The sequence below is a fragment of the Coregonus clupeaformis genome, chromosome 2, assembly GCF_020615455.1.
Source record: "Coregonus clupeaformis isolate EN_2021a chromosome 2, ASM2061545v1, whole genome shotgun sequence".
In the NCBI taxonomy this organism is placed as follows: domain Eukaryota; kingdom Metazoa; phylum Chordata; class Actinopteri; order Salmoniformes; family Salmonidae; genus Coregonus; species Coregonus clupeaformis.
Genome location: NC_059193.1, coordinates 15,097,504 through 15,122,223, shown reverse-complemented (window position 1 = coordinate 15,122,223; position 24,720 = coordinate 15,097,504). Strand labels below are relative to the sequence as shown.

General features: G+C 38.9%; 1 protein-coding gene and 1 non-coding gene across 2 annotated transcripts in view; one reads left to right on the top strand and one right to left on the bottom strand.

Moving 5' to 3' along the window:
* LOC121585771 (START domain-containing protein 10-like) overlaps positions 1-23,884 on the bottom strand; it is a 58,214-nt gene extending 34,330 nt beyond the window's left edge. Inside the window, exon 1 of the mRNA XM_045225521.1 lies at positions 23,825-23,884. Coding sequence (XP_045081456.1) covers positions 23,825-23,884 — 60 coding nt within the window. The remainder of the gene's footprint in view (positions 1-23,824) is intronic.
* On the top strand, positions 22,631-22,704 carry trnaa-ugc. The gene has a single exon. It is a non-coding gene; the product is annotated as a tRNA-Ala (tRNA).
* Positions 23,885-24,720: the final 836 nt, after the last annotated feature.

The following is a 24,720-nucleotide window of genomic DNA, read 5'->3' as shown; positions in this document are numbered from 1 at the left end:
TAGTGTCCATCATATTAAACTATATCCAGTATAGTGTCCATCAAATTAAACTCTATCCAGTATAGTGTCCATCATATTAAACTATATCCAGCATAGTGTCCATCATATTAAACTCTATCCAGTATAGTGTCCATCATATTAAACTATATCCAGTATAGTGTCCATCATATTAAACTATATCCAGTATAGTGTCCATCATATTAAACTCTATCCAGTATAGTGTCCATCATATTAAACTCTATCCAGTATAGTGTCCATCATATTAAACTCTATCCAGTATAGTGTCCATCATATTAAACTATATCCAGTATAGTGTCCATCATATTAAACTCTATCCAGTATAGTGTCCATCATATTAAACTCTATCCAGTATAGTGTCCATCATATTAAACTCTATCCAGTATAGTGTCCATCATATTAAACTCTATCCAGTATAGTGTCCATCATATTAAACTCTATCCAGTATAGTGTCCATCATATTAAACTCTATCCAGTATAGTGTCCATCATATTAAACTCTATCCAGTATAGTGTCCATCATATTAAACTATATCCAGTATAGTGTCCATCATATTAAACTCTATCCAGTATAGAGTCCATCATATTAAACTCTATCCAGTATAGTGTCCATCATATTAAACTCTATCCAGTATAGTGTCCATCATATTAAACTATATCCAGTATAGTGTCCATCATATTAAACTCTATCCAGTATAGTGTCCATCATATTAAACTCTATCCAGTATAGTGTCCATCATATTAAACTCTATCCAGTATAGTGTCCATCATATTAAACTCTATCCAGTATAGTGTCCATCATATTAAACTATATCCAGTATAGTGTCCATCATATTAAACTCTATCCAGTATAGTGTCCATCATATTAAACTCTATCCAGTATAGTGTCCATCATATTAAACTATATCCAGTATAGTGTCCATCATATTAAACTATATCCAGTATAGTGTCCATCATATTAAACTATATCCAGTATAGTGTCCATCATATTAAACTATATCCAGTATAGTGTCCATCATATTAAACTATATCCAGTATAGTGTCCATCATATTAAACTCTATCCAGTATAGTGTCCATCATATTAAACTCTATCCAGTATAGTGTCCATCATATTAAACTATATCCAGTATAGTGTCCATCATATTAAACTATATCCAGTATAGTGTACATCATATTAAACTTTATCCAGTATAGTGTCCATCATATTAAACTCTATCCAGTATAGTGTCCATCATATTAAACTATATCCAGTATAGTGTCCATCATATTAAACTCTATCCAGTATAGTGTCCATCATATTAAACTATATCCAGTACAGTGTCCATCATATTAAACTGGATAAAGCATAGTGTCCATCATATTAAACTCTATCCAGTATAGTGTCCATCATATTAAACTCTATCCAGTATAGTGTCCATCATATTAAAATATATCCAGTATAGTGTCCATCATATTAAACTCTATCCACTATAGTGTCCATCATATTAAACTGGATAAAGCATAGTGTCCATCATATTAAACTCTATCCAGTATAGTGTCCATCATATTAAACTCTATCCAGTATAGTGTCCATCATATTAAACTCTATCCAGTATAGTGTCCATCATATTAAACTATATCCAGTATAGTGTCCATCATATTAAACAATATCCAGCATAGTGTCCATCATATTAAACTCTATCCAGTATAGTGTCCATCATATTAAACTATATCCAGTATAGTGTCCATCATATTAAACTCTATCCAGTATAGTGTCCATCATATTAAACTCTATCCAGTATAGTGTCCATCATATTAAACTATATCCAGTATAGTGTCCATCATATTAAACTCTATCCAGTATAGTGTCCATCATATTAAACTCTATCCAGTATAGTGTCCATCATATTAAACTCTATCCAGTATAGTGTACATCATATAAAACTCTATCCAGTATAGTGTCCATCATATTAAACTCTATCCAGTATAGTGTCCATCATATTAAACTCTATCCAGTATAGTGTCCATCATATTAAACTCTATCCAGTATAGTGTCCATCATATTAAACTCTATCCAGTATAGTGTCCATCATATTAAACTATATCCAGTATAGTGTACATCATATTAAACTATATCCAGTATAGTGTCCATCATAATAAACTCTATCCAGTATAGTGTCCATCATATTAAACTATATCCAGTATAGTGTCCATCATATTAAACTATATCCAGTATAGTGTCCATCATATTAAACTCTATCCAGTATAGTGTCCATCATATTAAACTCTATCCAGTATAGTGTCCATCATATTAAACTGGATACAGCATAGTGTCCATCATATTAAACTCTATCCAGTATAGTGTCCATCATATTAAACTCTATCCAGTATAGTGTCCATCATATTAAACTATATCCAGTATAGTGTCCATCATATTAAACTCTATCCAGTATAGTGTCCATCATATTAAACTGGATAAAGCATAGTGTCCATCATATTAAACTCTATCCAGTATAGCGTCCATCATATTAAACTCTATCCAGTATAGTGTCCATCATATTAAACTCTATCCAGTATAGTGTCCATCATATTAAACTCTATCCAGTATAGTGTCCATCATATTAAACTATATCCAGCATAGTGTCCATCATATTAAACTCTATCCAGTATAGTGTCCATCATATTAAACTATATCCAGTATAGTGTCCATCATATTAAACTCTATCCAGTATAGTGTCCATCATATTAAACTCTATCCAGTATAGTGTCCATCATATTAAACTCTATCCAGTATAGTGTCCATCATATTAAACTCTATCCAGTATAGTGTCCATCATATTAAACTCTATCCAGTATAGTGTCCATCATATTAAACTCTATCCAGTATAGTGTCCATCATATTAAACTCTATCCAGTATAGTGTCCATCATATTAAACTATATCCAGTATAGTGTCCATCATATTAAACTCTATCCAGTATAGTGTCCATCATATTAAACTCTATCCAGTATAGTGTCCATCATATTAAACTCATATCCAGTATAGTGTCCATCATATTAAACTCTATCCAGTATAGTGTCCATCATATTAAACTATATCCAGTATAGTGTCCATCATATTAAACTATATCCAGTATAGTGTCCATCATATTAAACTCTATCCAGTATAGTGTCCATCATATTAAACTATATCCAGTATAGTGTCCATCAAATTAAACTCTATCCAGTATAGTGTACATCATATTAAACTATATCCAGTATAGTGTCCATCATAATAAACTATATCCAGTATAGTGTCCATCATATTAAACTATATCCAGTATAGTGTCCATCATATTAAACTATATCCAGTATAGTGTCCATCATATTAAACTCTATCCAGTATAGTGTCCATCATATTAAACTCTATCCAGTATAGTGTCCATCATATTAAACTGGATAAAGCATAGTGTCCATCATATTAAACTCTATCCAGTATAGTGTCCATCATATTAAACTCTATCCAGTATAGTGTCCATCATATTAAACTATATCCAGTATAGTGTCCATCATATTAAACTCTATCCACTATAGTGTCCATCATATTAAACTGGATAAAGCAAAGTGTCCATCATATTAAACTCTATCCAGTATAGCGTCCATCATATTAAACTCTATCCAGTATAGTGTCCATCATATTAAACTCTATCCAGTATAGTGTCCATCATATTAAACTCTATCCAGTATAGTCTCCATCATATTAAACTATATCCAGCATAGTGTCCATCATATTAAACTCTATCCAGTATAGTGTCCATCATATTAAACTATATCCAGTATAGTGTCCATCATATTAAACTCTATCCAGTATAGTGTCCATCATATTAAACTCTATCCAGTATAGTGTCCATCATATTAAACTCTATCCAGTATAGTGTCCATCATATTAAACTCTATCCAGTATAGTGTCCATCATATTAAACTCTATCCAGTATAGTGTCCATCATATTAAACTCTATCCAGTATAGTGTCCATCATATTAAACTATATCCAGTATAGTGTCCATCATATTAAACTATATCCAGTATAGTGTCCATCATATTAAACTCTATCCAGTATAGTGTCCATCATATTAAACTCTATCCAGTATAGTGTCCATCATATTAAACTCAATCCAGTATAGTGTCCATCATATTAAACTCTATCCAGTATAGTGTCCATCATATTAACATATATCCAGTATAGTGTCCATCATATTAAACTCTATCCAGTATAGTGTCCATCATATTAAACTCTATCCAGTATAGTGTCCATCATATTAAACTATATCCAGTATAGTGTCCATCATATTAAACTCTATCCAGTATAGTGTCCATCATATTAAACTATATCCAGCATAGTGTCCATCATATTAAACTCTATCCAGTATAGTGTCCATCATATTAAACTATATCCAGTATAGTGTCCATCATATTAAACTATATCCAGTATAGTGTCCATCATATTAAACTCTATCCAGTATAGTGTCCATCATATTAAACTCTATCCAGTATAGTGTCCATCATATTAAACTCTATCAGTATAGTGTCCATCATATTAAACTCTATCCAGTATAGTGTCCATCATATTAAACTCTATCCAGTATAGTGTCCATCATATTAAACTCTATCCAGTATAGTGTCCATCATATTAAACTCTATCCAGTATAGTGTACATCATATTAAACTCTATCCAGTATAGTGTCCATCATATTAAACTCTATCCAGTATAGTGTCCATCATATTAAACTCTATCCAGTATAGTGTCCATCATATTAAACTCTATCCAGTATAGTGTCCATCATATTAAACTCTATCCAGTATAGTGTCCATCATATTAAACTCTATCCAGTATAGTGTCCATCATATTAAACTCTATCCAGTATAGTGTCCATCATATTAAACTCTATCCAGTATAGTGTCCATCATATTAAACTATATCCAGTATAGTGTCCATCATAATAAACTCTATCCAGTATAGTGTCCATCATATTAAACTCTATCCAGTATAGTGTCCATCATATTAAACTCTATCCAGTATAGTGTCCATCATATTAAACTCTATCCAGTATAGTGTCCATCATATTAAACTATATCCAGTATAGTGTCCATCATATTAAACTATATCCAGTATAGTGTCCATCATATTAAACTCTATCCAGTATAGTGTCCATCATATTAAACTCTATCCAGTATAGTGTCCATCATATTAAACTCTATCCAGTATAGTGTCCATCATATTAAACTCTATCCAGTATAGTGTCCATCATATTAAACTATATCCAGTATAGTGTCCATCATATTAAACTATATCCAGTATAGTGTACATCATATTAAACTCTATCCAGTATAGTGTCCATCATATTAAACTCTATCCAGTATAGTGTCCATCATATTAAACTATATCCAGTATAGTGTCCATCATATTAAACTCTATCCAGTATAGTGTCCATCATATTAAACTATATCCAGTATAGTGTCCATCATATTAAACTGGATCAAAGCATAGTGTCCATCATATTAAACTCTATCCAGTATAGTGTCCATCATATTAAACTCTATCCAGTATAGTGTCCATCATATTAAACTCTATCCAGTATAGTGTCCATCATATTAAACTATATCCAGTATAGTGTCCATCATATTAAACTCTATCCAGTATAGTGTCCATCATATTAAACTCTATCCAGTATAGTGTCCATCATATTAAACTATATCCAGTATAGTGTCCATCATATTAAACTCTATCCAGTATAGTGTCCATCATATTAAACTCTATCCAGTATAGTGTCCATCATATTAAACTCTATCCAGTATAGTGTCCATCATATTAAACTCTATCCAGTATAGTGTCCATCATATTAAACTATATCCAGTATAGTGTCCATCATATTAAACTCTATCCAGTATAGTGTCCATCATATTAAACTCTATCCAGTATAGTGTCCATCATATTAAACTATATCCAGTATAGTGTCCATCATATTAAACTATATCCAGTATAGTGTCCATCATATTAAACTATATCCAGTATAGTGTCCATCATATTAAACTCTATCCAGTATAGTGTCCATCATATTAAACTATATCCAGTATAGTGTCCATCATATTAAACTATATCCAGTATAGTGTCCATCATATTAAACTCTATCCAGTATAGTGTCCATCATATTAAACTCTATCCAGTATAGTGTCCATCATATTAAACTCTATCCAGTATAGTGTCCATCATATTAAACTCTATCCAGTATAGTGTCCATCATATTAAACTCTATCCAGTATAGTGTCCATCATATTAAACTCTATCCAGTATAGTGTCCATCATATTAAACTCTATCCAGTATAGTGTCCATCATATTAAACTCATATCCAGTATAGTGTCCATCATATTAAACTCTATTCAGTATAGTGTCCATCATATTAAACTCTATCCAGTATAGTGTCCATCATATTAAACTCTATCCAGTATAGTGTCCATCATATTAAACTATATCCAGTATAGTGTCCATCATATTAAACTATATCCAGTATAGTGTCCATCATATTAAACTATATCCGGTATAGTGTCCATCATATTAAACTCTATCCAGTATAGTGTCCATCATATTAAACTCTATCCAGTATAGTGTCCATCATATTAAACTATATCCAGTATAGTGTCCATCATATTAAACTCTATCCAGTATAGTGTCCATCATATTAAACTCTATCCAGCATAGTGTCCATCATATTAAACTCTATCCAGTATAGTGTCCATCATATTAAACTCTATCCAGTATAGTGTCCATCATATTAAACTATATCCAGTATAGTGTCCATCATATTAAACTCTATCCAGTATAGTGTCCATCATATTAAACTGCTATCAGCATAGTGTCCATCATATTAAACTCTATCCAGTATAGTGTCCATCATATTAAACTCTATCCAGTATAGTGTCCATCATATTAAACTCTATCCAGTATAGTGTCCATCATATTAAACTATATCCAGTATAGTGTCCATCATATTAAACAATATCCAGCATAGTGTCCATCATATTAAACTCTATCCAGTATAGTGTCCATCATATTAAACTATATCCAGTATAGTGTCCATCATATTAAACTCTATCCAGTATAGTGTCCATCATATTAAACTCTATCCAGTATAGTGTCCATCATATTAAACTATATCCAGTATAGTGTCCATCATATTAAACTATATCCAGTATAGTGTCCATCATATTAAACTCTATCCAGTATAGTGTCCATCATATTAAACTCTATCCAGTATAGTGTCCATCATATTAAACTCTATCCAGTATAGTGTCCATCATATTAAACTCTATCCAGTATAGTGTCCATCATATTAAACTCTATCCAGTATAGTGTCCATCATATTAAACTCTATCCAGTATAGTGTCCATCATATTAAACTCTATCCAGTATAGTGTCCATCATATTAAACTATATCCAGTATAGTGTCCATCATATTAAACTATATCCAGTATAGTGTCCATCATATTAAACTATATCCAGTATAGTGTCCATCATATTAAACTATATCCAGTATAGTGTCCATCATATTAAACTATATCCAGTATAGTGTCCATCATATTAAACTATATCCAGTATAGTGTCCATCATATTAAACTCTATCCAGTATAGTGTCCATCATATTAAACTGGATAAAGCATAGTGTCCATCATATTAAACTCTATCCAGTATAGTGTCCATCATATTAAACTCTATCCAGTATAGTGTCCATCATATTAAACTATATCCAGTATAGTGTCCATCATATTAAACTCTATCCACTATAGTGTCCATCATATTAAACTGGATAAAGCATAGTGTCCATCATATTAAACTCTATCCAGTATAGCGTCCATCATATTAAACTCTATCCAGTATAGTGTCCATCATATTAAACTCTATCCAGTATAGTGTCCATCATATTAAACTCTATCCAGTATAGTCTCCATCATATTAAACTATATCCAGCATAGTGTCCATCATATTAAACTCTATCCAGTATAGTGTCCATCATATTAAACTATATCCACTATAGTGTCCATCATATTAAACTCTATCCAGTATAGTGTCCATCATATTAAACTCTATCCAGTATAATGTCCATCATATTAAACTCTATCCAGTATAGTGTCCATCATATTAAACTCTATCCAGTATAGTGTCCATCATATTAAACTATATCCAGTATAGTGTCCATCATATTAAACTCTATCCAGTATAGTGTCCATCATATTAAACTCTATCCAGTATAGTGTCCATCATATTAAACTATATCCAGTATAGTGTCCATCATATTAAACTCTATCCAGTATAGTGTCCATCATATTAAACTCTATCCAGTATAGTGTCCATCATATTAAACTCTATCCAGTATAGTGTCCATCATATTAAACTATATCCAGTATAGTGTCCATCATATTAAACTCTATCCAGTATAGTGTCCATCATATTAAACTCTATCCAGTATAGTGTCCATCATATTAAACTATATCAGTATAGTGTCCATCATATTAAACTCTATCCAGTATAGTGTCCATCATATTAAACTATATCCAGTATAGTGTCCATCATATTAAACTATATCCAGTATAGTGTCCATCATATTAAACTATATCCAGTATAGTGTCCATCATATTAAACTCTATCCAGTATAGTGTCCATCATATTAAACTCTATCCAGTATAGTGTCCATCATATTAAACTCTATCCAGTATAGTGTCCATCATATTAAACTCTATCCAGTATAGTGTCCATCATATTAAACTCTATCCAGTATAGTGTCCATCATATTAAACTCTATCCAGTATAGTGTCCATCATATTAAACTCTATCCAGTATAGTGTCCATCATATTAAACTCTATCCAGTATAGTGTCCATCATATTAAACTCTATCCAGTATAGTGTCCATCATATTAAACTCTATCCAGTATAGTGTCCATCATATTAAACTCTATCCAGTATAGTATCCATCATATTAAACTCTATCCAGTATAGTGTCCATCATATTAAACTCTATCCAGTATAGTGTCCATCATATTAAACTATATCCAGTATAGTGTCCATCATATTAAACTCTATCCAGTATAGAGTCCATCATATTAAACTCTATCCAGTATAGTGTCCATCATATTAAACTCTATCCAGTATAGTGTCCATCATATTAAACTATATCCAGTATAGTGTCCATCAGGGCGGCAGGTAGCTTAGTGGTTAAGAATGTTGTGCCAGTAACCGAAAGGTTGCTGGTTCTAATCCCCGAGCCGACTAGGTGAAAAATCTGTCGATGTGCCCTTGAGCAAGGCACTTAACCCTAATTGCTCCTGTAAGTCGCTCTGGATAAGAGCGTCTGCTAAATGACCAATTTATTTATCATATTAAACTCTATCCAGTATAGTGTCCATCATATTAAACTCTATCCAGTATAGTGTCCATCATATTAAACTATATCCAGTATAGTGTACATCATATTAAACTATATCCAGTATAGTGTCCATCATATTAAACTCTATCCAGTATAGTGTCCATCATATTAAACTATATCCAGTATAGTGTCCATCATATTAAACTATATCCAGTATAGTGTCCATCATATTAAACTCTATCCAGTATAGTGTCCATCATATTAAACTATATCCAGTATAGTGTCCATCATATTAAACTATATCCAGCATAGTGTCCATCATATTAAACTCTATCCAGTATAGTGTCCATCATATTAAACTCTATCCAGTATAGTGTCCATCGTATTAAACTCTATCCAGTATAGTGTCCATCATATTAAACTATATCCAGTATAGTGTCCATCATATTAAACTCTATCCAGTATAGTGTCCATCATATTAAACTATATCCAGTATAGTGTCCATCATATTAAACTATATCAAGTATAGTGTCCATCATATTAAACTCTATCCAGTATAGTGTCCATCATATTAAACTCTATCCAGTATAGTGTCCATCATATTAAACTATATCCAGTATAGTGTCCATCATATTAAACTGGATAAAGCATAGTGTCCATCATATTAAACTCTATCCAGTATAGTGTCCATCATATTAAACTATATCCAGTATAGTGTCCATCATATTAAACTCTATCCAGTATAGTGTCCATCATATTAAACTCTATCCAGTACAGTGTCCATCATATTAAACTGGATAAAGCATAGTGTCCATCATATTAAACTCTATCCAGTATAGTGTCCATCATATTAAACTCTATCCAGTAGGCCTAGCTACTAGCCCCCATATCTCTGACGTATCAGTGACTGATAAATATACCGTTCTGCCTGCGCCACAGCAGCAGATGAGATGGGAGCGTGGGATAGCTGGGGGCAAACAGCAGCAGAGTGGGGGGGGAGCGTGGGATAGCTGGGGGCCACAGCAGCAGATGAGATGGGAGCGTGGGATAGCTGGGGGCCACAGCAGCAGATGAGATGGGAGCGTGGGATAGCTGGGGGCCACAGCAGCAGATGAGATGGGAGCGTGGGATAGCTGGGGGCCACAGCAGCAGATGGGATGGGAGCGTGGGATAGCTGGGGGCCACATCAACAGAGTGGGGGGGGCATGGGATAGCTGGGGGCCACAGCAGCAGAGTGGGGGGGGAGCGTGGGATAGCTGGGGGCCACAGCAGCAGATGGGATGGGAGCGTGGGATAGCTGGGGGCCACAGCAGCAGGCCTTCAAGCCTTTCCTTCTGTTTGGGTTTGAGTGTTTTTATGTCAAAGACAAATGTATCTTATCCTATTTGATCAGATATTTTCTAATGATGGTGGCCCCAAGCCTTTCCTTGGGTTTGCGTTTGGGAGAGGAAGGAAGGACTGAGAGTGGTGCCGGTGGTCAGAAGTTTCCCATAACCCTTCCTATGGATACCCTCTTCAATAAGCATTATAAGCGCATTTATAACACCTTATTAGCTGTGCTTAATGCATTATAATGCACAACTTAGTTTGCTTTCCTGGTGCTCTCCATAGCTGTAGTAAATGTGTTTATTTTGGCTCTTCTGTGATCAATGAGCTTTATTCTAATGAAAGTCATCTTCAGGTGGCTCCTAATTCTGCAACATAGGTTATTTGGATTATGTAACAACAATGGCTAATCAAATATTGGACTCTTTGTGAGTAAAGAATTAAGAAAAGACATGTGGAAACTACAGGACAAAGAGATTATACATTCAATTCAATTTGACCCATTGTCATAGAGGTGTAAAGTCTGGGATAGGAACACTGTAAAGAGGGGTTAAGCCTAGCACGGAATAAGGATTCCACTTCCTTCCATTCTAAGTCTTACAGGGTGCCGTTAGTTGATCAGTGACCACAGTGCTGTATAGAATGCTAGGTGCAACACGATCATATAGTGTGCGTTGGGTCAACGTAGCAAACGGCTCCATGTAACTCAATCAGTAGATCGCTGGCGTTGCGTAAATAATTCACCACCACATCCCCCTGTACAACCCCCGTCCAGGCCTGGCTTCAACAGAAGGCCTATTAGCTCCCCGTTTCCACTGTTGTGGTTGGCTCCTTAGGTTAGGTAATGTCCCTCTGAATGGAATGTCGTCAATACCTCTACGCGAATGTTCTATTATTCAGAAGCCAAGAAGTGCATCACTGCCCCGGAAAGATTCATGCATTATAAAGAGAGGTCTGTCTAGCCATCATCTCCTTTTTGTTGACGTTCGTTCTGGGTGTCGAAAAATAATTGTGTCATTCATCCTTCTAAACAATCCATCATTCATACCCTGTTTCTTCTCTTTCCTCTTTATTGACCCCTTCTGGGTTCCCGACGGGGTCAGCTGGAGATCCTGCAGTAAGGGCTGTTACCCTCTTGGCCTGGCAGCAGGGGGGAATCAGGTTTCCTCATTACTAGCTGCTAGCCATTACTACAGTTTTCCACTGTTAATTTTTCAGGACGTCTCCTGGGTGGACCCAGACTGCCTTTCTTTTCTGACAGAGAGAAACCAGAGGCCTGCTACAGAGGCATGGTCAGACCATCTAGTGAACATCTAGAATCTTGACTAGAAACTAAGAATGTGATCATATTACTCCAGTGCTAGCCTCTCTACACTGGCTTCCTGTTAAGGCTAGGGCTGATTTCAAGGTTTTACTGCTAACCTACAAAGCATTACATGGGCTTGCTCCTACCTATCTCTCTGATTTGGTCCAGCCGTACATACCTACACGTACGCTACAGTCACAAGACGCAGGCCTCCTTATTGTCCCTAGAATTTCTAAGCAAACAGCTGGAGGCAGGGCTTTCTCCTATAGAGCTCAATATTTATGGAATGGTCTGCCTATCCATGTGAGAGACGCAGACTCGGTCTCGACCTTTAAGTCTTTACTGAAGACTCATCTCTTCAGTAGGTCCTATGATTGAGTGTATTCTGGCCCGGGAGTGTGAAGGTGAATGGCAAGGCACTAGAGCGACGAACCGCCTTTGCTGTCTCTGCCTGGCCGGCTCCCCTCTCTCCACTGGGATTCTCTGCCTCTGACCCTATTACGGGAGCTGAGTCACTGGCGTGATCTTCCTGTCTGGTATTCCGCCCCCTCGGCTCGTGCGGTGGAGGAGATCTTTGTGCGCTATACTCAGCCTTGTCTCAAGGTAGTAAGTTGGTGGTCTGTTGATATCCCTCTAGTGGTGTGGGGGCTGAGCTTTGGCAAGGTGGGTGGGGTTGTATCCTGCCTGGTTGGCCCTGTACGGGGGTATCGTCGGCCGGGGCAACAGTGTCCCCTGACCCCCCCTGACCCCCCCTGACTCAGCCTCCAGTATCTATGCTGCAATAGTCTATGTGCCGGGGGGCTAGGGTCAGTCTGTTATATCTGGTGTTATTCTCCTGTCTTATCTGGTGTCCTGTGTGAATTTAAGTATGCTCCCTCTAATTCTCTCTCCCTCCCCTCCCGGAGGAACCTGAGCCCTAGGACCATGCCTCAGGACTACCTGGCCGGATGACTCCTGGCTGTTCCCAGTCCACCTGGTCGTGTGGCTGCTCCAGTTTCAACTGTTCTGCCTGCGGCTCGGGAACCCTGACGTGCTACCTTGTCCTGGTCTCTCTCTCTCTCTCTCTCTCTCTCTCTCTCTCTCTCTCTCTCTCTCTCTCTCTCTCTCTCTCTCTCTCTCTCTCTCTCTCTCTCTCTCTCTCTCTCTCTCTCTCTCTCTCTTTCTCTCTCTCTCTCTCTCTCTCCTCTCTCTCTCTCTCTCGTCTCTCTCTCCCTCTCTCTCTCTCTCTCTGTCCTCTCTCTCTCTCTCTCTCTCTCTCTCTCTGCTCTCTCTCTTCTCTCTCTCTCTCCTCTCTCTCTCTCTCTCTCTCTCTCTTCTCTCTCTCTCTCTCTCTCTCTCTCTCTCTCTCTCTCTCTCTCTCTCTCTCTCTCTCTCTCTCTCTCTCTCTCTCTCTCTCTCTCTCTCTCTCTCTCTCTCTCTCTCTCCTCGGCTATGAAAAGCCAACTGACATTTACTCCTGAGGTACTGACCTGTTGCACCCTCAACAATCTTACCTAGGACTACAGTATAGCTGCCTTCTACAGAGGCTTGGTCAGACCATCAGTGGGTCAAATAAAAAAACAAATAAAATGTTTTTGTCACATGCGCCGAATACAACAGGTGTAGACCTTACAGTGAAATGCTTATTTACAAGCCCTTAACCAACAATGCAGTTTTAAGACAGAATACCAAAAAAAATCACACAAAAAACACTATATAAAATAATACGAAATAAAGTAACAAATAATTAAAGTGCAGCAGTAAAAATAACAATAGCGAGGCTATATACAGGGGGTACCGGGTACCGAGTCAATGTGCGGGGGCACCGGTTAGTCGAGGTAATTGGGGTAATATGTACATGTAGGTAGAGTTATTAAAGTGACTATGCATAGATAATAAACAGAGAGTAGCAGCAGCGTAAAAGTGGGGTGGGGGGGCAATGCATATAGTCTGGGTAGCCATTTGATTAGCTGTTCAGGAGTCTTATGGCTTGGGGGTAGAAGCTGTTTAGAAGCCTCTTGGACCTAGACTTGGCGCTCCGGTACCACTTGCCGTGTGGTAGCAGAGATCAGAGATAACAGTCTATGACTAGGGTGGCTGGAGTATTTGACAATTTTAAGGGTCTTCCTCTGACACCGCCTGGTATAGAGGTCCTGGATGGCAGGAAGCTTGGCCCCAGTGATGTACTGGGCCGTATGCACTACCCTCTGTAGCGCCTTGCGGTTGGAGGCAGAGCAGTTGCCATACCAGGCAGTGATGCAACCAGTCAGGATGCTCTCGATGGTGCAGCTGTAGAACCTTTTGAGGATCTGAGGACCCATGCCACATCTTTTCAGTCTCCTGAGGGGGAATAGGTTTTGTCGTGCCCTCTTCACGACTGTCTTGGTGTGCTTAGACCATGTTAGTTTGTTGGTGATGTGGACACCAAAGAACTTGAAGCTCTCAACCTGCTCCACTACAGCCTCGTCGATGAGAATGGGGGCGTGCTCAGTCCTCTTCTTTTTCCTGTAGTCCACAATCATCTCCTTTGTCTTGATCACGTTGAGGGATAGGTTGTTGTCCTGGCACCACACGGCCAGGTCTCTGACCTCCTCCCTATAGGCTGTCTCGTCATTGTCGGTGATCAGGCCTACCACTGTTGTGTCATCTGCAAACTGTGTTGTGGTGTTGGAGTCGTGCCTGGCCATGTAGTCATGAGTGAACAGGGAGTACAGGAGAGGACTGAGCATGCACCCCTGAGGGGCCCCCATGTTGAGGATCAGCGTGGCGGATGTGTTGCTACCTACCCTTACCACCTGGAGGCGGCCCGTCAGAAAGTCCAGGATCCAGTTGCAGAGGGAGGTGTTTAGTGCCAGGGTCCTTAGCTTAGTGATGAGCTTTGAGGGCACTATGGTGTTGAATGCTGAGCTGTAGTCAATTAATAGCATTCTCACATAGGTGTTCCTTTTGTCCAGGTGTGAAAGGGCAGTGTGGAGCGCAATAGAGATTGCATCATCTGTGGATCTGTTGGGGCGATATGCAAATTGGAGTGGGTCTAAGGTTTCTGGGATAATGGGGTTGATGTGAGCCATGACCAGCCTTTCAAAGCACTTGGCAACAGAGGTGAGTGCTACGGGTTGGTAGTCATTTAGGCAGGTTATCTAAGTGTTCTTGTGCACAGGGACTATGGTGGTCTGCTTGAAACATGTTGGTATTAAAGACTCAGTCAGGGACAGGTTGAAGGTGTCAGTGAAGACACTTGCCAGTTGGTCAGCGCATGCTCGGAGTACACGTCCTGGTAATCCGTCTGTAATGGTAATGTTGACCTGTTTAAAGGTCTTACTTACATCGGCTACGGAGAGTGTGATCACACAGTCATTCGGAACAGCTGATGCTCTCATGCATGTTTTAGTGTCACTTGCCTCGAAGCGAGCATAGAAGTAATTTAGCTCGTCTGGTAGGCTCGTGTCACTTGGCAGCTCGTGGCTGTGCTTCCCTTTGTAGTCTGTAATAGTTTGCAAGCCCTGCCACATCCGACGAGCGTCGGAGCCGGTGTAGTACGATTCGATCTTAGTCCTGTATTGACACTTTGCCTGTTTGATGGTTCATCGGAGGGCATAGCGGGAATTCTTATAAGCTTCCGGGTTAGAGTCCTGCTCCTTGAAAGCGGCAGCTCTACCCTTTAGCTCAGTGCGGATGTTGCCTGTATTCCATGGCTTCTGGTTGGGGTATGTACGTACAGTCACTGTGGAGACAACATCATCAATGCACTTATTGATGAAGCCAGTGACTGATGTGATGTACTCTTCAATGCCATCGGAAGAATCCCGGAACATATTCCAGTCTGTGCTAGCAAAACAGTCATGTAGCTTAGCATCTGCTTCACCTGACCACTTTTTTATTGACCGAGTCACTGGTGCTTCTTGCTTTAGTTTTTGCTTGTAAGCAGGAATCAGGAGGATATAATTATGGTCAGATTTTCCAAATGGAGGGCGAGGGAGAGCTTTGTACGCGTCTCTGTGTGTACTGCTATACTGCTATACTACTATACTACTATACTGCTATACTACTGTACTAGTATACTACTGTACAAGTGTACTGCTATACTACTGTACTACTATACTACTATACTATTGTGCTACTATACTATTGTACTACTATACTAATATACTACTATATGACTATACTACTATACTACTATACTACCATACTATACTACCATACTGCTATACTACTATACTACTGTACTGCTGTACTACTGTACTACTGTACTACTGTACTACTATACTACTATACTACTATACTGCTGTACTACTATACTACTATACTAGTGTACTACTATACTGCTATGCTACTGTACTGCTATGCTACTGTACTGCTATGCTACTATACTACCATACTAGTGTACTACTGTACTACTGTACTGCTGTACTACTATACTACTATACTACTATATGACTATACTACTATACTACTGTACTACTATACTGCTATACTACTATACTACTATACTACCATACTGCTATACTACCATACTACTGTACTACTGTACTACTATACTACTATACTACTATACTACTATACTACTATACTACTATACTATTGTACTACTATGCTAATATACTACTATATGACTATACTAATATACTACTATACTACTATACTACCATACTACTATATTACTATACTGCCATAGTGATATACTACTGTACTACTGTCCTACTGTACTACTATACTACTATACTACTATACTACTATACTACTATACTACTGTACTACTATGCTACTATACAACTATACTGCTGTACTGCTATACTACTATACTACTATACTGCTGTACTACTATACTACTATACCGGTGTACTACTATACTACTATGCTACTGTACTACTATACTACTATACTACTGTACTACTATACTACTATACTACTATACTACTATACTGCTGTACTACTATACTACTATACTAGTGTACTACTATACTGCTATGCTACTGTACTGCTATGCTACTGTATTGCTATGCTACTGTACTGCTATGCTACTATACTACTATACTACTGTACTGCTGTACTACTATACTACTATACTGCTATACAACTACACTGCTATACTGCTGTACTAATATACTGCTATACTGCTGTACTAATATACTAATATACTAATATACTACTATACTACTATACTGCTATACCACTATACTAATATACTACCATGCTACTATACTACTATACTACTATACTATTATACTACTATACTACTATACTACTATACTACTGTACTGCTATACAACTATACACTATAATACTATACTACTATACTACTATACTACTGTACTACTGTACTACTGTACTACTATACTACTATACTACCATACCACTATGCTACTATAATACTATACTACTATACTACTATACTACTATACTGCTATACTGCTATACTGCTATGCTACTGTACTGCTATGCTACTGTACTAACATACTACTATACTACTATACTACTGTACTGCTGTACTACTGTACTACTATACTACTGTATTACTATACTGCTGTATTACTATACTACTATACTACTATACGACTATACTACTGTACTACTATACTACTATAATACTATACTGCTATGCTACTGTACTGTTATGCTGCTATACTGCTATACTACTGTACTACTATACTACTATACTACTATACTACTATACTACTATACTACTGTACTACTGTACTACTATATTACTATACTAATATACTAATATACTAATATACTAATATACTACTATACTACTATGCTACTATACTGCTATGCTACTGTACTGCTATGCTACTATACTACTATACTAGTGTACTACTATACTACTGTACTGCTGACCGAGTCACTGGTGCTTCCTGCTTTAGTTTTTGCTTGTAAGCAGGAATCAGGAGGATAGAATTATGGTCAGATTTTCCAAATGGAGGGAGAGGGAGAGCTTTGTACGCGTCTCTGTGAGTGGTGTAAAGGTGGTCTAGAGTTTTTTTCCTCTGGTTGCACATTTAACATGCTGGTAGAAATTAGGTAAAACTGATTTAAATTTCCCTGCATTAAAGTCCCCAGCCACTAGGAGCGCCGCCTCTGGATGTCATACAATAAATCTGGCATAATATCGTCTAGTGTGTTGAGGGTTCTGCTTCTGAATGACTTGTTTGGACCCTACTTTGTTACAGTACTGCTGTACTGCTATACTAATATACTGCTATACTGCTATACTGCTGTGCTGCTATACTGCTATACTGCTATACTACTATACTGCTGTACTTCTATACTGATGTACTGCTATACTACTATACTGCTATACTACTATACTGCTGTACTTCTATACTGCTGTACTGCTATACTGCTATACTGCTATACTGCTATACTGCTATACTGCTATACTGCTGTACTACTATACTACTATACTACTATACTACTGTACTGCTGTACTGCTATACTACTATACTGCTATACAACTACACTGCTATACTGCTGTTCTAATATACTGCTATACTGCTGTACTACTATACTAATATACTACTATACTACTGTACTGCTATACTGCTATACCACTATACTACTATACTACTATACTACTATACTGTTGTACTACTGTACTACTGTACTACTATACTACTGTACTACTATACTGCTGTACTATTAAACTACTATACTACTATACCACTATACTACTATACTACTGTACTATTATACTACTGTACTACTGTACTTCTGTACTACTGTACTACTATACTACTATACTACTATACTACTGTACTATTATACTACTATACTACTGTGCTGCTGTACTACTATACTACTGCACTACCATACTACTATACTACTATACTACTATACTACTGTACTACTGTACTACTGTACTACTATACTACTATACTACTATACTACTATACTACTATACTACTATACTATTGTAATGCTATACTACTATACTGCTATACTACTGCACTACTATACTCCTATACTCCTATACTACTATACTCTATACTACTATACTACTATACTACTATACTACTATACTTCTGTACTGCTATACTACTATACTGCTGTACTGCTGTACTACTGTACTACTATACTACTATACTACTATACTGCTATACTACTATACTACTGTACTATTATACTACTATACTACTGTGCTACTATACTACTATACTACAGTACTACTATACCACTATACTAATGTACTGCTATACTACTATACTGCTGTACTACTGTACTACTATACTACTATACTACTATACTACTATACTGCTATACTAATATACTACTATACCACTATACTATTGTACTACTATACTGCTGTACTACTATACTACTATACTACTATACTACTATACTACTATACTACTATACTACTATACTGCTATACCGCTATACTACTGTACTGCTATACTGCTGTACTGTAGTGCAGAATTAGGAGCCACCTTAATTCCTATCCAATGATGCAATCACAAACCTTCCATGAAATATGAATTAATCCTCTGGAACTGATGAGGATTTTAGGACATGAGAAGGCTATGTTATTTTACTGCATAATGTTGCTATCCTAAATGATCCTAAATGAGAGGAAGCTCTCCTTTTAATCATTTAGGATGATCATCTTCATCATCCTTTATGAGTCCCTTATCCTCTCTCTCTCTCTCTCTCTCTCTCTCTCTCTCTCTCTCTCTCTCTCTCTCTCTCTCTCTCTCTCTCTCTCTCTCTCTCTCTCTCTCTCTCTCCTCCCTAGCTCTCTCTCTCTTCTCCCTAGCTCTCTCTCTTCTCCCTAACTCTCTCTCTCTCTCTCTCTCTCTCTCTCTCTCTCCCTCTCTCTCTCTCTCCCCCTCTCTCTCCTCCTCCCTAGCGTATCATTATATCATCATAGCCCTATTCACTAAACATCCAATGAGACATGAAACTCTGAGACTGAATAAACAGCTCTCGTATCAACAAGTATTTGCTGCAAAGATGAGAAACCTCTGCAGTTATTTATCTAGTGAGTGGTACAGTATAGGAGAGAGTGTATTAGAGCAGAAATAGCAGTATGGGTAATGGAACGCTCCAGGGGTCTCTAAGGGGGGAGGACAGAAGAGAACCACAGCAGTATGGGTAATGGAATGCTTCAGGGGTCTCTAAGGGGGGAGGACAGAAGAGAACCACAGCAGTATGGGTAATGGAATGCTTCAGGGGTCTCTAAGGGGGAGGACAGAAGAGAACCACAGCAGTATGGGTAATGGGAATGCTTCAGGGGGTCTCTAAGGGGGAGGACAGAAGAGAACCACAGCAGTATGGGTAATGGAATGCTCCAGGGGTTTCTAAGGGGGGAGGACAGAAGAGAACCACAGCAGTATGGGTAATGGAATGCTCCAGGGGTTTCTAAGGGGGGAGGACAGAAGAGAACCACAGCAGTATGAGTAATGGAATGCTTCAGGGGTCTCTAAGGGGGGAGGACAGAAGAGAACCACAGCAGTATGGGTAATGGAATGCTCCAGGGGTCTCTAAGGGGGGAGGACAGAAGAGAACCACAGCAGTATGGGTAATGGAATGCTTCAGGGGTCTCTAAGGGGGGAGGACAGAAGAGAACCACAGCAGTATGGGTAATGGAATGCTTCAGGGGTCTCTAAGGGGGGAGGACAGAAGAGAACCACAGCAGTATGGGTAATGGAATGCTCCAGGGGTCTCTAAGGGGGGAGGACAGAAGAGAACCACAGCAGTATGGGTAATGGAATGCTTCAGGGTCTCTAAGGGGGAGGACAGAAGAGAACCACAGCAGTATGGGTAATGGAATGCTTCAGGGGTCTCTAAGGGGGAGGACAGAAGAGAACCACAGCAGTATGGGTAATGGAACGCTCCAGGGGTCTCTAAGGGGGAGGACAGAAGAGAACCACAGCAGTATGGGTAATGGAATGCTTCAGGGGTCTCTAAGGGGGGAGGACAGAAGAGAACCACAGCAGTATGGGTAATGGAACGCTCCAGGGGGTCTCTAAGGGGGAGGACAGAAGAGAACCACAGCAGTATGGGTAATGGAACGCTCCAGGGGTCTCTAAGGGGGGAGGACAGAAGAGAACCACAGCAGTATGGGTAATGGAATGCTTCAGGGGTCTCTAAGGGGGAGGACAGAAGAGAACCACAGCAGTATGGGTAATGGAATGCTCCAGGGGTCTCTAAGGGGGGAGGACAGAAGAGAACCACAGCAGTATGGGTAATGGAATGCTTCAGGGGTCTCTAAGGGGGAGGACAGAAGAGAACCACAGCAGTATGGGTAATGGAATGCTCCAGGGGGTCTCTAAGGGGGGGGGACAGAAGAGAACCACAGCAGTATGGGTAATGGAATGCTCCAGGGGTCTCTAAGGGGGGAGGACAGAAGAGAACCACAGCAGTATGGGTAATGGAACGCTTCAGGGGTCTCTAAGGGGGAGGGACAGAAGAGAACCACAGCAGTATGGGTAATGGAATGCTCCAGGGGTCTCTAAGGGGGAGGACAGAAGAGAACCACAGCAGTATGGGTAATGGAACGCTCCAGGGGTCTCTAAGGGGGAGGACAGAAGAGAACCACAGCAGTATGGGTAATGGAACGCTCCAGGGGTCTCTAAGGGGGGAGGACAGAAGAGAACCACAGCAGTATGGGTAATGGAATGCTTCAGGGGTCTCTAAGGGGGGAGGACAGAAGAGAACCACAGCAGTATGGGTAATGGAACGCTCCAGGGGTCTCTAAGGGGGGAGGACAGAAGAGAACCACAGCAGTATGGGTAATGGAATGCTCCAGGGGTCTCTAAGGGGGGGAGGACAGAAGAGAACCACAGCAGTATGGGTAATGGAATGCTTCAGGGGTCTCTAAGGGGGGAGGACAGAAGAGAACCACAGCAGTATGGGTAATGGAACGCTCCAGGGGTCTCTAAGGGGGGAGGACAGAAGAGAACCACAGCAGTATGGGTAATGGAACGCTCCAGGGGTCTCTAAGGGGGGAGGACAGAAGAGAACCACAGCAGTATGGGTAATGGAATGCTCCAGGGGTCTCTAAGGGGGGAGGACAGAAGAGAACCACAGCAGTATGGGTAATGGAATGTTCCAGTATTTGTCGTCACCTGTAACTACTATGGTTATGAGACCAGCACATTTTATAATAACGCATGGTTGACTATGTTAACAGTCACCAGTGCATTACAAAGCCTAAACCCTGGTGTACTTAATTACCTACCTAATCAGAAAATATTAACTTTGTATGAACAGGGGAATTACTGAATGCCATGGTATTCAAAAAGGTAAACTTAGCTACCCTAGTCAACAAAAAAAAATTATGCACTCAATAACTGTAAGTCGCTCTGGATAAGAGTGTCTGCTAAATGACTAAAATGTCAAATGTAAAAATGTAGTCTACTCCAGACACAATATCATGAATAAGGCTGTATGCAGGATTTCTTGATGATTATATTGATTTAAACATTAGGATAATTATCATTATCATTCCACACATTAGATTAGAACCTGTTCAGTTATTATTCTTTTTGTTGTATCTTTAAGAAGCGCCACAGTAGTCGGGTTTCTCCTGGAAACCCCAAGTTCCACACTTCCAGTCTTCTCTCCTCTCCGCAGTGCAGTGCTTTCCCTTTAAGCACCAGACGCACCAGACGTACAAGAAGGAGCCCCGTGTAGCTCAGTTGGTAGAGCGTGGCGCTTGCAACGCCAAGGTTGTGGGTTCGATTCCCACGGGGGGCTGGTATGAAGAAAGAAAAAAAGACTAACATGTAAGGATGCTGTAGTAGTGACATACTTGCCTTTAGTTTCTGGATAGTTCTGCACTCTTCATCCCTGCACCACACCGTCACGCTTCCCTTGTTGTAGCGCGCTGTCCATCCTTCGTGGTTTTCACATTGTTCCTTGAAAGAGGTAAAGTCAGTATCGTCCGGTATCTGAACTGGCATCTTCTTGTACCCCTCCTTGTGATGTGGTGCAAATGTATCAGTTGGAGACTGACGACAGACAGATTGGTAATCCCCTTTTGCATTAGATGTTCCTTTATCTCTGTTAGCTCCCACTGCAATGCTGAGTTCGATGGTGATGGTAGATATCAGCACAAAGTGCTTTCCAGGGGGGAAACTCAGTAAAAGTTGAAGCCCCAATAACAAGTAGAAGTGAATTTGATGGTAGAGCTATGACTAATTGACGAGGACTTTTGTCTGGAGTCCTGTTGATACTGGCACCTACTTTCAGCAGGTGCACCCTTCGTCGTACTAATGAACCCCTGACGCTCTCACCCCCTACCATCGTCACAGTGCTGGAGCACGGTAAATAGATAGAGGTGTCACGTTACCATTATCCCGATTTCAGGCGCGGTACTCCTGGACAACACGGCCGCGTGTTTAGTTAACAACAACAAGATGAACAACTAGATCAGGTGTCATGTTTATGATGTAGACTAGAGGTGATTTCCCCCCCCATTCCTTCTGTGTTTATTCGGTCTGTGTCTGCAGGTGAGGGTAGGTGAAAAAGTGGTGCGTTTTATCCAACAACCTCTAATAATGTTGTAATAACACTGTAATAACCCCATTAAAAAGTTTAGAATCACTTTATAATCACATTTTATTCATTTTGCATATCTAAACGCGTCACTTTGTCCACTAATGAGTTACTGTATATAAGGACAATGATTTTGGCTACTACAGATTAGGCATATTATACATTTTGTCAAATATATTTTGTACAATTGTACAACAATTTAGGCTAAGATTTTAGATGTGTTTTAAGGTTTTATTTCAGCTTTGCATTGCCACAACCACTAGTGGCCACCTGAAATGTCACAGAAAGTATGAACAATAGTTTTCAGGATACATCGTACCATGAGAGGGAACTCATCCACCTGAAGAGCAGTCATGATGATGATGATGATGATGATCATGATTGTAAGGCCCACTGTCCATTCATTACATTTCTAACAATGAAGCCTGACCACATCCTCAATGATTGATGATATTGGATCCAGGGGACAGATGTTATCAATTAAACTATACAGATGGTTTCCCTTTAAAGTGAAGGCTGTTCAACTTTATTACAGTTATGCGAGGCTACAAGTAGGCTACAAGTAGGCTACAAGTAGGCTACAAGTAGGCTACAAGTTGTTACCACCAACACAATTCATTGGAGTTCATTGGGAGCTCGCAATAACATGGCTCAGAGCACTTTGTGAGCCACTGACCCTTGTCACTTCAAGACATCTGCCCTGGTAACCCTAATCCAACTACTAGCACAAAGCTACACTAGTATGATAGCTGTTTCATCTAAATTACCATATGCTACTTTAAATGGACAGATTACACAACCTGTTCTTCTTAATGCTGCTGCATCATCTGAGACCTTGATTGATGGAAGGTCTAATACATTCTTTGCCAGTGAGATACAGTAGCAAACTGATAAACACTAGACAAAACGTTTATATGACCATAAGTGAGAAAAATGCTTTAAAATAATATTTAAACTATTTAAATCCCTTCCTAGAGAGGTTGGAGTGACCAAATGACCAATATTTGGTCCCGGCTACTTTGTTTAAAAAGGTTTGTAAAGTATTAGGGTTAGATGACTCTTATGACTCAGATTTATGCTCTGAGAATGTTTACGGGAGAGATTCTGGTGAACTTACGTAACCACTACATCAGCTTTGTCTTTATACACAAAGACACCTGTTTGTCTGAGCTGAGGATCTTTCTCTGCTTTTTAAGTAACCACTGTTGTTGTTCT